Below are 15,248 nucleotides of genomic sequence, written 5' to 3' on the forward strand. Positions count from 1 at the left end.
GGCAAAATCTCGCACAAGTAGCCTATCGGCTAATTATGTTAGAAAATAATATGACTGCTATGTTGACAAAACAGGTTGGTCAAAAGAAAACACATTATATCAAAGAGTTCAACCCCTTGGAGGAGCATGATGAAAAAGACTACTACTTAAGGGAAAGGCTAAATTTCTAGTTGTATGATTGAGAACTAGTTCTCAACATCTTAGATGTGAGATGAGTAGATGAGCATTCCCCAAAGAAGAGTGAGATGAAAGAATTTGTCTTTTCTTCAATAAAAGGATGGTTGAAATTAAATGACACTTCATCGTTGAGTGTGCAACATATGAAGATATTTGTATACAATATGGAAACTAATTGAAGGTAAGCAGTCTAAATAAACTATTTAAAGAAAAAAGCTTCACAAAACTACAAATGTCTTGATCAATATCTATAATAGAAAAACCAACATTAAAAAAAAGTTAAAAATTGTTAACAAGACTAATCTTATCCCATAATTTCATTGAGAGAAAAACCCAAATTCAAGACGTTCCTAGCCCACTATATTCTAAATAGCTGCGGCCTATTCTAAGCTGGATCTCGGAAGTCTTCGGTTATCACTTACATACTATTTTTAAGGTCGTATCTTCTTATCCTCAAGAGTTGAGACTAAGAATCCTCTGTAGATACCCATATTCTTTTCTGTTGTTATCTACCTAGTAGATGGTACAATAACACATTATTTTATTTGCTTTTAATTAAATTCATGCAGCACTGCTGTGTCAGAGGTTCTTTTATTCCCTGTCACCTTCTGATTGTCCTCCATCGTTAAAGATCTTGTTTGCGTTTCTGTCATTTGTATTTCATTAAATCCTATATCTGAAAACGGACCACACCAGCAAACCCTGATGGCTCTTGCATGTTCACAACCTGCCTTCTTTGCAAACAAGCCCCTTCCATGCAATTCAAACACCATAACCATATGTATTCATCATCCACAGAAGAACAATGATAAGAACAGGAAGAAACAGTGTTTGAAAGTTGAAGCAGTGCAAAAGTCCGTTAAAACTTCCTCTTCTCCAGGCCTCCTGCCCGACTGGAATCCAGGCAGTTGGAGATCCAAGAAAGCCCTGCAGCAGCCCAGTTACGGGAACGCGGAGGAGCTACAGTCTGTTCTGAGAATGCTGGAGGCCTTCCCTCCTCTGGTGTTTGCAGGAGAGGCCAGAAAATTGGAGGAGATGCTGGGAGAAGCAGCTCTGGGGAACGCCTTTCTTTTGCAGGGAGGTGACTGCGCCGAAAGTTTCCAGGAATTCAATGCAAACAACATCAGAGATACTTTCAGGGTTCTTCTGCAGATGGCTGTGGTTCTTATGTTTGGAAGCCAAATGCCTGTTGTCAAGGTATTCCTTGGTACCAGTTTGATTTTTATGCATACTGCACCGAATTGCATGTTGCATCATCAGACATATGCTCTGACGTATCATATCGATGATGCTATGATGGTTGTTTGCATTTTAGTGTAAGCAAATGGGTAAGTGGGCTTACCATACATTGAAAAGGGAATAGAATGGTAATTGGATATTTTGTAAGTCACTACATTGGTGTATTAGAGCCCCCCTTTGTGCATCCTTTTCAATATTTCTGGCACAGATTTTTCATATATATTGCAGAACATCATCAATAAGGGCACATGTATAAAATCTATGGCTCACCCATTGATGATGCTCTGAAGTATGTGGGTTCCAGAGATTTTATGATGCTCTGAAACATTTCTGTACCAAAGACTGTACACGCACACATGCACATGACCTTTCCAATTGCTCTTGCATCATCTTGTTAGTTTTCTTGCAATCATATTTGTGATGCAACGATATATGTGTTTGCGAGAGATAATTTTCCTCCGGTCGATTGTGAGTGCCACGATGCTCTATCTCCCTTTCTCTGAGATAATTTCCATTTGTAAGGAACATAGTATTCAAGTTTTGAGGTTGCATTCGTAGTGCCGCATTTCTGTAGAATTATGGATACAAGTGCATCAAAGAATTCTGCAATTGAGAATGCTTTGAAACAGTTGTACCCAGAATTTTCTATTAAAGCATACTATTCATTTGAATGTTGGAAACAAATTAAGGGCAAAATCTCATTTATTTTTGAAAAAGACATCAACACGAAGCATACATATTATAAAACAATACAATGCTCCACGCAGACCAACATATATTTGTCTAAGTGAGAGTATATGTATATACCATGCATACACAATTTGTTCATCTATGTTACACCCTTTGTCTGTTTGTTTACAATGATATTGCTGAATCTCTAAAGTTCAATCAATAATAGGGAACATATTATGAGTTTGAAATGTGGCATATAAAATATAAGGAAAACAGACTCATCTGTTTAGTGAAAGGCTCTATATACTACTGGCAAAATATTTACATATTTGTACACATATGTTTGTGTCAGTATATGTGTATATGTATTATAATATCCACAGTTTTGTTTTCAGTTCACTTGTTTTCCTCATTTGCTAACAATCTTGTCAACAATGCTCTGAAATCTGTGTGTACATAAATCATTTTAGTTTATTCAACCGTAAGGAGCATTTTATTGGTTTAAACTGTGTCATATAAATTAGAGAAAAACCAACCTGATGCAGATAAACGCCTCTGCGCCTGCAAGTCAGCTCTAACAGAGAACTCAGAGAGCTAATTTTATATATAGAGAGACAGAAAATGAAGATAATGGTCCCTTGCTGTCTGAGAAAAGATACAAATTAAGCAAGCAAACAAATTTCTGAACTGTATTACTGAACAGAAAATAACAACTGATTACGAAAAAACACGGTGAAGCTGCTCATCTCCTTTTCACAGGCCCTATGCACCTTACCTAAAACAGAGCCCTATTTTCCTATATAAAGGAGAAGACCACAGCCCTCCACATAACACCACAACCCCACTAATTGACATCAGTCAGAAAAAGGCACAACAAAAATAGCCTAAAATAGAAAAACACGAACTGCAGGAAACTGACGCAGAGAAATGTCAATCAGGAGAATCTTCGGTTACATTATCTTCACCATCTTTGAAAATTCTGAACCTCCTGGTTCAAAAGAACTGGGCAACATTGCCACCAATATGAGGGAACAGGCCTATCAGTAGGCTTGTCATCAAGGTAGTCTCTTGGGATTCCTTGACACAATTTTGAGTCATTATCAAAATTTCTAATCCCTGTCTTCCTGGATGTGGAGTCCAGTGCTGATTCCACCATTCAGCTGGGCCAATAAAACTATGCAAAGTCCTTAATGTTGAAGTCACAGAATAATCCCTAATAGACTTGAAATCTTTTTTCTTCATCCAATCACACTTCACATCACTGCTCTCATACTGAGTTAGGCAGTCACTTTTAGCCAAATTTTTTATCACATCCATGGAAGATATTTTATGATCACGCTCATATGTCCGCAATTCACTATTCCCGTCAACCCCATTACAATCAACTGAAACTTTAACAACTACCTTTTCACCTATGATCTTGTCAATTGAACCTTGTTGCAGCTCCACATCAAACTTTGATTGTGCCTCCCTCTTCAAATTATTTGTTTCTTTTGCTCCCAAATTTGCCTTCAACTTCTTTCTTTGCTGATCTAGAATTCCTTTTTTCTCTTCAAGCTCAAATCTAGCTTCCACTAAAGAGACAAAGATATCACTTCAAATGCTCCTTCCTCTTTCCATGGTTTTAAGATAGTTTTCCTTCCTCTATACTGAACCTCATATGTATTCTCTCTACCTCAATGAATTACATTCTAACCATAAGGCCTACTCAACAACAAATGACATGCATCCATTGGTACCACATCACAAAGCATTTCATCCTCATATAGACCAATTTAGAAAGCAACAAGACAAGACTTATCCGCAAGCACACTATGATTCTTCTTTAACCAAGAAATCTTGTGAGGGTTAGCTTTTGGAATGCAAACAGGCTTTAATTTATCAACCATTTCCATACTCACCAGATTGTCAGTAGATCCATCATCTATGATCACTTTATATACCTTGTCCTTACATTTGCATTTTGTTCGAAAGACACTATTCCTCTTCTAATCATCTTTTGGGTCGGGGTTTCTTTGTTCCTAAATATTAAGGTTCTTCTCAACCTCAAGTTATCTCTCGACTTAGTTTTAGCTTCTTCTAGCCTGGCTTTTTCTTCTTCTTGGGCTACCGTTACTTTTTTGAGGTTTTGAGGGCAGTCTATGGCCTTGTGTGTTTCATCACAAATAAAGCACTTCAAGGTTTTCCACTCTCTTGAAGGCGGTCGACCTTGTCCTCTACGCCCGAAGCGTCCCCTTCCATTAAGTTAAACTTCACATTCTTGTCTTCTTTTGGCTCTTCATTGCTATCACCCCTTTTACTCACTATTTTGCTTTTTCGGTTTAGTTTGTCCTCAGCCTTCAAGGCATATTCATATGCCTCATCTATAGTAGGAACTTTCACCAAAGCAAGCTCAATAAGCCTCTCCAAAGGGTCTGAAGTCCTAACATTATTTACTAATATCTCTGGTTCCTCTTCGAACTCATCCAATCGTAATCAGCCTTCTAAACACTTCCCCAATGTTTTTTTCGAGGGCCTGCATTCCTCCTGCCCCTTCTTTCCCAGTTCACACGAACTCTTCTCTGGGCAATTGCAAATCGCTCTGATACCGAAAATTTGCAGATAAATGCCTCTGTGCCTGCAAGTCAGCTCTAATACTAATAGAGAACTAATTTTTTATATAGAGAAAAAAAATAAAGACAATGGTCCCATGCTGTCTGAGAAAACATACAAACAAAACTGTGCATTGTATTTGACTTAACAGAAAATAACAACTGATTACAAAAAAAACACGGTGAATCTGCTCATCTTCTTTTCACAGCCCTTACACACCCTACCTAAAACAGAGTCTTTATTCCTATATAAAGGAGAAAACAGCCCCCCCACATAACACCACAACCCCACTAACTGACATCGGTTGGAAAGAGGCACAACAAAAATAGCCCAAAATCTATGTTACCTGGGGACGTGTCCCCGGTTTTTTTTCAGCCGTCCCCATCCCCGTCCCGGGGACATTTTGGGGACATGGGACTCCTTGGAGACATCCCCATAAATTCTGCATATTGACAGTGAGTTTTTACAATGAATTCTATAAGCAATTTGACTTTGACTCTCAGTTTAACACAAATTTGGCATAAGAACTCTTCTAGATCTTATATGTTAAGGTTCTATAATGTATATGTGCATGCTTTATCCATGTTTTCATATGAATATTTTAAATTTCCTTATTTTTATATAGCCGTCCCCTTTGCTGTCCCCTAGTTGTCCCCAAAATTGGCAAAAAAAATCACCGTCCCGGAAACGCATACCCCTGTCCCCTGCCATCCCTGTCCCGGAAACTCGGGGTAACATAGCCCAAAATAGAAAAAATTGAATTGCTGGAAACTGATGCAGAGAAATGTCAGTGAGGAGAATCTTTGGTTACATTACAAACTCATCTGTTCTGTAAAAGATTTCTATACTACTGCCAGACATATAAACAATAGAATGTCCTCTTTCACTCACACACCCAGATATGTGTGCAACTGCATGAGTGCATGCATGGGTGTGCACCGTGTCTTGTGTTAATGATGTTCTGAAACATGTGTTTATGATTTCTATGCAGTTAATTGCAAGGAACATGGTATTCGTTTCAACTCTGGCATATAGATGACAGGCAAGAACTCTCAGCTGTTCAGTTGAAGGATTTATACAACACCAAACTAGGAGGGTTTGAGAGATGTGAGAGAATATACACAACCATTTTTTATTTCTGTTATAACTATTTGCCTGTTTGCTACAGCAATATGTTTGAACTTTGGCATATAAATTAGAGCTGAAAAACTCACCTGTTCATCGAAAGGATTCATACACCACAACCTTATTAAATAATAGAATGCTTATACACGGACATATATGCATGCATGTCTATGTATATATAATACTACACCTTTCTCATTTCTGTTATACCCATTTGCCTGTTTTGCTTAAAAACATTATTGATGATACCCTGAAATATGTTTCTATCAGAAAGCATTTCCAATTAGTCAGTTGTATGGATATGGGATTGGTTTGAACTTTGACACATAAATAGATTTAAAACTTAGAAAATAACTCAGTTGTTTGTTTAGCAAGAGTATTAATACACCATCACCTAACTTATTACAATTTTGGGTTTTTATATAAGTGATGTTCTTTTTAAGTGTATCAAAATATGTGACAATTTATGGGGATTCAGCTGGGTGGTTTGGAGTCAATCTTTGTTGATCTATATTTCATGAGTTACAGTTCACAATAATCAATTTTCTCATGAGTATTGATGGTCCACGTGGCAGTCATTGCATCTAGGTGATACTAACAAAGATGAAGCTCAAGCTCTTCTAGGGTGATCACCTATCCTAATACTACTCCATCTCAAATGCATTTGATAATTGAGTTTCCTTCATTATCAATCCCACTTAGCTTGTTATCCTATTTGCCAGAGTTAACTTGTGTTATCACACGATTCAGTCTTTCCTTTTGACCAATTTAATGTTTCTCATTGATCAATCACTCTAAGAACCTATCTATCTTACTTTGGGTGAACCTTCCACGTAACCCTTTGGCATCAGCCAGCCCTAACTCAGTAGTGTCCATCGTGTGGGTATAAGGAATTACATGGCAACCATGTTTGAACAGTTTGTTCTAAGCATTCCCAAGGTCTGGATTCCAGGAAGGTTTGGAAAGGTTTGAAAAAAGTATCAGAATCCTGAAAAGTATTGGGAGGGAATTTTTTTGGCTAGAATTAAAATTATTGTCGAGTCTGGTTTGCTTCTATTGTTGATTTTTGGATTTTAGGACAAAACTAGACAAAGCTCAGAACACATGATATGGTTCTAGACTATAGAGAGATCCTCAGTGATTTAAAAAACTTTATTTAAAGTTTCATTCATTTGTGGTATTACAATATTAGATCATAGTGTGTTTAGCAAGAGTATTAATACACCAATCACTGAATGTATAATAATTTGGCGTTTTCATATAAGTGATGTTTTCTTATGTATCAAAATATGTGATGATTTATTCAGATTCAGCTGTGTAGGTTGGAGTCAATCTTTTTAGCTCATATTTCATGAATCATGGTTTACAAGAATCCATTTCTTATGAGTATGAATGGTCTACTTAGCAGTCGTTGCATCTAGGTGATGCTCCTAAGAATGAAGCTTGTAGCTCTTCAAGGGTGATCGCCACCCTAGTACTACTGCACCTCAAGTGTACTTAATCATGGAGTTTCCTCCATTATCAAACCCACTTAGCTTTGTGTTTTCACACGATTCAGTGGCTCCTATTGATCAATTTAATGTTTCTGATTAATTAATCACTCTAAGAACCTATCTATCTTATTTTGGTGAACCTTCCATCCAACCGTTTGACATCAGCTAGTCCTAACTCAATAGCACCTATCCCAGGTGGGTGGGGCTACCGTGCTTGAACAGTTTGTTCTAAACATATAAGCATTGGCAAGGTCTGGAATTCCAGGAAGGTTTAGAACCCTTAAATATATTGGAAGGGTATCTTGTGGCTAGAATTGAGATTATTGTTGAGTCCGTTGTGCTGCTTTTGTTGATTTTTGATTATAGTTCAATACTAGGTAAATCTGTTTTATCCATTTGTGGTATTGCAATATTTGATCAGAATGAGTGCAAAATCAAAATTGTATGCAACAAGATAATCACATAAATATGCAGAAAACAGATTTTGGTAAAATAAAAAAACCGAAGTATTATAACATTTCAGATTATCGATGAATACCAAGTGAAAAATAAAATGAAGCATTGGTTTCTTTACAGACTTGTATTTTATTAGAATTAAATTATTAATACAAACATTGATTACATTCAAACAAGTTTCAGGGGCAACTATAGAGAGTTTCCATGTCTATATTAAGACAGAGCAACCTTGCAGTCTTCTACTTTTGCAAGAAAATGTGAAAGTAGATAGAAGGCAATTAGATCTCAAGAATTGCTTTGCTGATGTTTAAATTTTTCTTGGATTTCTTTAAGAGTTTTTAATCAGACTGTTGGTCATTTTTGGCTTGAACTGGTTCAGTCCATCTAAATTATGACCTTTTCCATGTTCATCCAAACTTGGCAACTATGAAGATTTTCATGGGAAATATTGCCATTCTATCGCATTGTGCATTTAGATAGACACATAATTTTACTTGCATGGATATTCCAGGTGGGGTTGGTTTGTAGAACAATCCCTGAAACAATGTATTTGTCCTATTACCATTCTGTCTAATGGCCTGTTTTTACCAAATTGATTTTGACGAGTCAGGTAGGACGTATGGCAGGACAGTTTGCCAAGCCGAGATCAGATGACTTTGAAGTGGTTGATGGAGTGAAGCTTCCAAGCTATCGGGGAGACAATATAAATGGAGATACCTTTAACTTACAAGATCGAGAGCCTGATCCTCAAAGAATGGTGCGTGCTTACAGCCAGGCTGCTGCCACCCTCAATCTCCTTCGAGCGTTTGCAACTGGAGGTTATGCAGCAATGCAGCGTGTGTCCCAGTGGAATCTAGATTTCACTTCTCATAGTGAGCAAGGAGAAAGGTGAACCTGATTTCTATTCGTAAAATATTCATTTCTCTCCATGCTTTGAAATACTGAACTTAATTCCATCTTCTTCTTTGCGATTATGGTCCTAATATAGTCTTCCCCCAAAAAATATATATAGGTATTTGGAACTAGCCCATAGGATAGATGAAACTCTTGGATTCATGGCAGCCTGTGGGCTTACAGTGGAGGATCCAATCATGAACACCACAGAGTTTTGGACATCACATGAATGTTTACTACTGCCATTTGAGCAATCTCTAACGCGAGAGGATTCTACTTCTGGACTTTGGTATGACTGTTCTGCTCACATGTTGTGGGTTGGAGAGAGGACCCGGCAGCTGGATGGGGCTCATGTGGAATTCTTGAGAGGCGTTGCTAATCCTCTGGGTCTCAAGGTACATATGTATAACTTTATGCCTGGATATGTTTGTAGTAATATATGCTTATAGTATCTTTAGAGTTGAATTTAGAGACTTCCACATAGGTGTTCAGAAATAAAATTCTTCCTTAATTGTTATTGTCTGGTTTGTTTTTGTTTGTTTTCCTATGCTTTAGCATACAGGCTTTGTGTTCCTGCTTTGACAGTGTAGACCTTATTGTAAGGAATAGCCATTGATAAGTTTCCTACATTTGCTTACTTGAGATCTGTCTTACAGGTCAGTGATAAAATGGACCCCTCTGAATTGGTTAAAATATGTGAAATATTGAATCCTACCAATAAACCAGGGAGATTGACGATAATTGTGCGCATGGGTGCTGAAAATTTGAGAATAAAATTGCCACATCTGATAAGAGCAGTACGGCAAGCAGGTTTGATAGTGACTTGGGTTAGTGACCCTATGCATGGAAACACAATCAAGGCACCATCGGGATTGAAGACGCGGCCATTTGATGCTATCAGGGTAATGAAATAAACATTAATTTGTTGTTTTTGTGAGTTGAAGCTAGTCCCCAATTTATCTTAATTCAATCGTCTTTTCAGAACCTGTACCTTGGATGGATGTGATCTTATTTTTCCATGCAACATCATGCAGAAGTTTTAACATTTTCTCCATGTGGAATTTGCAGGCAGAACTAAATGCATTCTTTGATGTGCATCAAGAGGAAGGCAGCCATCCTGGAGGCATGCATTTAGAAATGACAGGTCAAAATGTAACAGAATGTGTTGGTGGATCTAGAGTAGTAACACTTGATGATTTACATTCTAGGTATCACACTCATTGTGACCCTAGATTGAATGCCTCACAGTCTCTGGAGTTGGCATTTATTGTTGCTGGAAGATTGAGGAGAAGGAGAATGTCAAAATCTGATCTGGGCATTTCAAGCCTTTTGAAAGGCCTAATGTCATTGTGAACTTAATATTTTAACAGAAATTTGAGTTTGGAAAATTATCCTAAGTGAAAGCAGTCTGATATAATTTAATTTTATCTTGGTTTTAGAATCCGAGGCCATGTAATTAACTTGTCAAGACTAGTGAAGATATGTTGAAGTAGTACAATATTTTTTAACATTATCTATAGTAATTTTTGTTGATAGATGTAGTTCTCTACAAAAAGTATCTGCATGTAGTTAGATATATAAGTAAGTATCTAACAATCTTTGTAATTATTTATTTTATTTATAAAAGATTGTCTGGTTTGGAAATCGCACTTCAACTTCAAAATTTAATCAAAACTGTTCTGGTGCAAAAGAAGGTAGAAAGGGGTTTCTGGCAGGGGAAGACATAGGATAATGCCCAACTGATCATCTAAGTTTGCTCTAGAATCATCGTTATTTTATTGTATCTGATTTTGGTGTAGCAATGTTTTTGGCTTAAGGTGACACCGTGGTATGTCGAATACATATTTAATTAATAGTAAAGGTATGTTTGTTTTATAAGATAAATGTTTTAATATTGATATTGTTTTTGGTATTCAAAGCAGCAAAAACAAGAGTACTGACCGTTAATACAACAGCCCACAAGCAGTGAGAAAAAAAACCATGGGAGTAAGCCCCCAAACAACTAGGCCAAACAGGGAAACAAGAAAGCTTGTCAGACCAAAAAACTAACCCAGCCCAACTCAGAGGGGTAGACACACCCAAGCTTTGACAAGGAGGGGCTTGAGCAAGAGGGAAGGGCTTCCACTTCTGCCTGCGACGAACCACTGTGCAGGTGATACAATCATTAAGACCACCAAGAGAGAGATCATGCGGAAGTGACTCCGCAGGGTTGTAATCAGGAGCAGCAGCAATGTTGTTGTGAAATAGCAATAGATTGCTGCAGAGGAACAACATCAAGAGCAGAGACGGCAGAAGTAGCCGCATGTAATGTCCCCTTCTCAGGCGTAATGTTCCAGTTGACTAATGGCCTATTTCAGAGACCCGTAGGCTACTCAATGGGTGAAATTAGGGTTTCCAATTTTGGAGTTTGTTGTTGCTTGTGAATTAGAGTTTGGATCGCGGATTCTTTTTGGGTTTTCAAAGGGCTTCGCAGTGGTATGTCCGGCTTTGCATTCCGAGCACTTTTTGGAATTTACTATTTTTAGTAAATTCTATTTCTGGCAGTGGTCTTGATTATTTTGACATAGTTGGTTCTCTTCTTCAGTTAGTTCAGTTGGCTTCGTCACTTTTGGCCTTGGGATGTTTTTGGAGAGATAAGTTCATTTCATTTAAATAATGTTATGTTTTAATGTTATATTTTTAAGTTGACCCTTTGGCCTAGCTTCATCACTTCAAGTTGTTTTAAAAGGTGGTCTTCAAGGGTGGACGCATCATGGAAGGGATTTAATATTTCCTAAGGTCTAAAATCTTGCTTATGAAAAGGGGTGCCAACTTTATGAAGAGAAGTGAATTAAAATAAAGGTTAATTAAGCTTTTAAAAGTGGCGCCATCTCTTGGAGGAAAATTCAAATGTGAAACTAGGGCGCACATTCTAGAAGCCTCTAGAGATCCCTTGTTAAGCTTATAAATGGAGGCCTCTTCTTTTCATTTGGAATCTTGTGTCTATTGTAATGTTACTCTGTCGGAATGGTATTGGGGTTGCTTTGAGGAATGAATGCCTCCTAGCCTTGGCATTGCTTCTTGCTTGAAAGATAGCAACTAGTGGTGATTTAGTGTAGTTGTGAGAGTTTGTAGTGGGGATTGCATTGTAGCTTGAGGTGTGCTTGAAGTTCAGTTATTTGCATTTCATTTCATTTTCGGAAGTCGCGGTTAGCAGGGCAAATTTGTAGTTTCACTCATATATTTCAAAACAAAAACATATTCATTCTGGGTATTGCATATTTCCTCTTGTTTTGGCTGGGCGCTCCTTTGTGCAAATTTGCAGATTCTAATATGAAGTGTTTTATTTTATAGAGAAGAATTGTCATTCTTGCCTGGCGTCATTGCTGGGAATTGCCTTGGGGTTCGTGATAAATAATCTGTTGGGTTAATGTCTGATTTCTTGGTATCGGTTGGGTCGCTTCTCTCATAGGAAGCCATTGCTTTTAGTTTTGGGTCATTCGGACTAGTATTGAGAGAGTAATGAGCATTTTAATGATCCCATGTGTTGTTGATTAAGCATTTCACGTGCAGGTCTCTCATAAATCAAAATATTAAGATTGATCCTTGAGTAGAATTTTTTGGACTTATCATTTTTGTTAAGCCCGGGAGAGACTTCTATATTGTTACAACATTGTATAGTCTTAATCCTATGATCTTGGCAAGCATTTACTATCATATTGTAAGCTAAATAGTAGTACTGGCAGCATTTCTTCTCATTTTCATTTCACGCTTGTTATTTACATTTAATTCCATTTCTAAGTTCTTAGCATCTCCGCCAGATGGTAGCTCCATTCCCACCCTAGGTTTGAAAGCATATGCTTGGTGTCGAGTTTTCCTTTCAGCAGTTGTAATTGTAAAGATCCTCTGACCATATGTTAGTCCATCTTGGGCACATTCTTGGTTAGAGTTCTTTTCAGCATGCACCAAGACCCTCTGACCATATGTTAGTCCATCTTGGGCACATTCTTGGTTAGAGTTACTTTCAGAATGCTTTAAGACCCTCTGACCATATGCTCATGCCTTGCCCAACCCGGGATCCTGGTGTGCATTTTTGGTTAGAGTTGTTTTCCGCATCGTTTTGGTTTAAGTGCTAACCCTAACGGATGTGTGTTGCATTACTCTTTGTAATTGAAAATTTGAAAAAAATCGGTCTAGGATATTTCAGTGGTATCGAAGCCTCACATCCTGCCATCCTATGAAACAAACCTTCTATGAGTGACAGAGAAAGAAGATACTTAGCAAGGGAAGATAAGAAGGCTGTAAGTCAGTTTCAGTTTCAGTGGTATCAGGTTTTTGAAGGTCAGACATCATCAGAGGTTTTGAGGGCTCATTGGGAGTCTTCTCCGAAAACAGAAATGGGGGACAGTGAAAGGCCAGTGGGTGGTACTGAGAGGTTTACAAGCAGTCGGGATGAAAGTGGAAAAGGAAGGGAAAGAACACCAAGTCCGGGAAGGAGGTTCGAGAGGAAGATGGATGCCTTATTGGGTATGGTATCTCTCATGATGGGGAAAATGGGCCAGAGTTCTAATTCACAGAACAATCAAGGGCACACCGGAGAACACAACAGCTCCAACTAGCATAGTGAACATGCTGCTCCGCATACCTCAAATAGAACAAACATTTCTTCCAGGCCTTTTAAACCCACCTTCTTGGCACCAGTAAACACTCAACCCGATCCGAGAGAGAATGCATCATTTGTGGAATAGTTGAGACTTGATCGTGCTGAGTATGAGTCTCTTCCTGATGAAATCAAGTTAGACATGTCTTACAATGATTTCGTGGACCATAAAAGGAAGAATAAAGGACATGGGAGACATCGTGAACATAGGGAAGCAACAGTACAGAGGGATTTGCATCAAGCAATCAACAAGGTTATGCTTCCACATTTTAACGGGAGTGACAATAGTTCAGCTAGAGCTTGGATACAAAAGTTAGACAACTATCTAGCTCTTAGACCCATGACAGAAGAGGAGGCAATCAAGTTTGCTACACTTCATTTAGATGGGGTAGCACACGAATGGTGGTACCATGGTCTAGTCACCTTGGGGCATCGGTCGATCACTACCTATGATGAGTTCACTAATAGGCTCACAGAGATATTCAAGAAAAAAGATCCAAAAGTGCATTTCAGAGAATTGGCACAACCTAGACAACATGGCACAGTCGATGCTTACATAGCTGAATTTCAAAGGCTTTCAGTAATGGTCACGGGAATCACCGAGAGACGGTTGGTGATCCTATTCAGTGAAGGGCTTATGGAACCACTCAAGGGTTGGATTAAAGCTTTCGATCCACCCTCCTTACAAGAGGCAATGAAAAAAGCAAGAAATATGGAGTGGGCTGCTCCTAAGGCAAAAATTCAATCCAAGCCATTATTTCACAAAAAGGATAAAGGAAAGGGACCTCACCATAAGGAGTTCAAACATCATAACACTCATGTCACAAGGCTGGATCCAGAGACACTCAACGAACTCCGAAGAAAGGGGTTATGTTTCCGGTGTAGAGAAAAATGGTCCCAAGATCATATTTGCCCAAAGGGAGTCAAAATTCATCAAATTGAATACTATTCAGCTGGAGAAAGCGATTCTGATTCTTCAGACCAGCAATCAGATTGTGATGACAGCGAAGTGGAAAGAGTTCCCGAAGAATCTGAAGGTGAAAAACGAAGTGGGGGTACCTTGGCTCAACGTTCGAGCTTTCAAAAAAATGAATCCTTCAAGGTTCAAGGGATGATTAAGGGGCAGCGAATAGTTGCTTTGATTGATACTGGAGCAACGCATAACTTCATTGATGAAGTGGTGGTGGCAAAGAAAGGGCTACAAACAGAAGATTTTGAAGGCTTCAAGGTTATGGTTGCTGATGGGTTTCACATTTCTTGCACCAAGAAGATCCCAAATATGTCTATGCAATTGGGCAACTATGAAGTCAAAGATGACTTCTATGTAGTCAACATTGGAGATACGGATGTCGTCCTAGGCATTCAATGGTTGTGTTCACTTGGAGAGATCTCCCTAAATCTGCAAACCATGGAGCTCAAGTTTCAATCCGATGGGAAGAAGGTGGTGTTAAGAGGAATGTCTAACGGTGGACCTCGGATCGTGTCATTCAAGCGAATGGCAAAGTTGATTCGGCATGATCAAGGTGAGTGGGCTGCAGAATGTATGATTCTCCTAGCTAGTCCAGTTGAAACAAAGAGGGACTACCCCCCTGATATCCAGTCCTTACTCACCAGGAAGAGTAAAGTGTTTGTTGATTTACCTTCTGGGCCACCTCTCGAATGAGGCTCAGAGCATGTCATAGAGCTCAAGGAAGGGGCTAAACCAGTTATCACAACTCCATATCGGTACCCTAAGAAGCAAAAGGATGAGATTGAGAAAAACATTAAGGAACTCTTGCAGATGGGCTTCATTCGTCCAAGTAAGAGTCCTTTCACTTCAGCAGTTGTTCTTGTGAAGAAGAAGGATGGTACCATTCGTATGTGTGTGGATTATCATGCTTTGAATCAAAGCACCATAAAAAATTGATACCCCATTCCAAGGATATATGAGCTCATAGATGAGCTACATGGAGCCAAGTTCT

General features: G+C 38.5%; 1 protein-coding gene across 1 annotated transcript; it reads left to right on the forward strand.

Annotated features, from left to right (window-relative positions):
- Nucleotides 1-539: 539 nt before the first annotated feature.
- Nucleotides 540-10,185, forward strand: LOC131076736 (phospho-2-dehydro-3-deoxyheptonate aldolase 2, chloroplastic). The gene is made up of 5 exons (XM_058014045.2): nucleotides 540-1,374; nucleotides 8,365-8,642; nucleotides 8,767-9,043; nucleotides 9,305-9,550; nucleotides 9,717-10,185. Exons 1-5 carry the CDS (start codon nucleotides 883-885, stop codon nucleotides 9,999-10,001), a joined length of 1,578 nt encoding a protein of 525 aa, XP_057870028.2. The 5' UTR covers nucleotides 540-882; the 3' UTR covers nucleotides 10,002-10,185.
- Nucleotides 10,186-15,248: the final 5,063 nt, after the last annotated feature.

Source organism: Cryptomeria japonica, chromosome 10 (genome assembly GCF_030272615.1).
Source record: "Cryptomeria japonica chromosome 10, Sugi_1.0, whole genome shotgun sequence".
NCBI lineage: Eukaryota > Viridiplantae > Streptophyta > Pinopsida > Cupressales > Cupressaceae > Cryptomeria > Cryptomeria japonica.

Bases quoted from the DNA above. Each gene is read 5' to 3' on its own strand.
- LOC131076736 (XM_058014045.2), top strand. From the start codon at position 883: ATGGCTCTTGCATGTTCACAACCTGCCTTCTTTGCAAACAAGCCCCTT. The intron at 1,375-8,364 runs GTATTCCTTGGT...TTGACGAGTCAG, and splicing joins GCCAAATGCCTGTTGTCAAG to GTAGGACGTATGGCAGGACA. The intron at 8,643-8,766 runs GTGAACCTGATT...AAATATATATAG, and splicing joins CATAGTGAGCAAGGAGAAAG to GTATTTGGAACTAGCCCATA.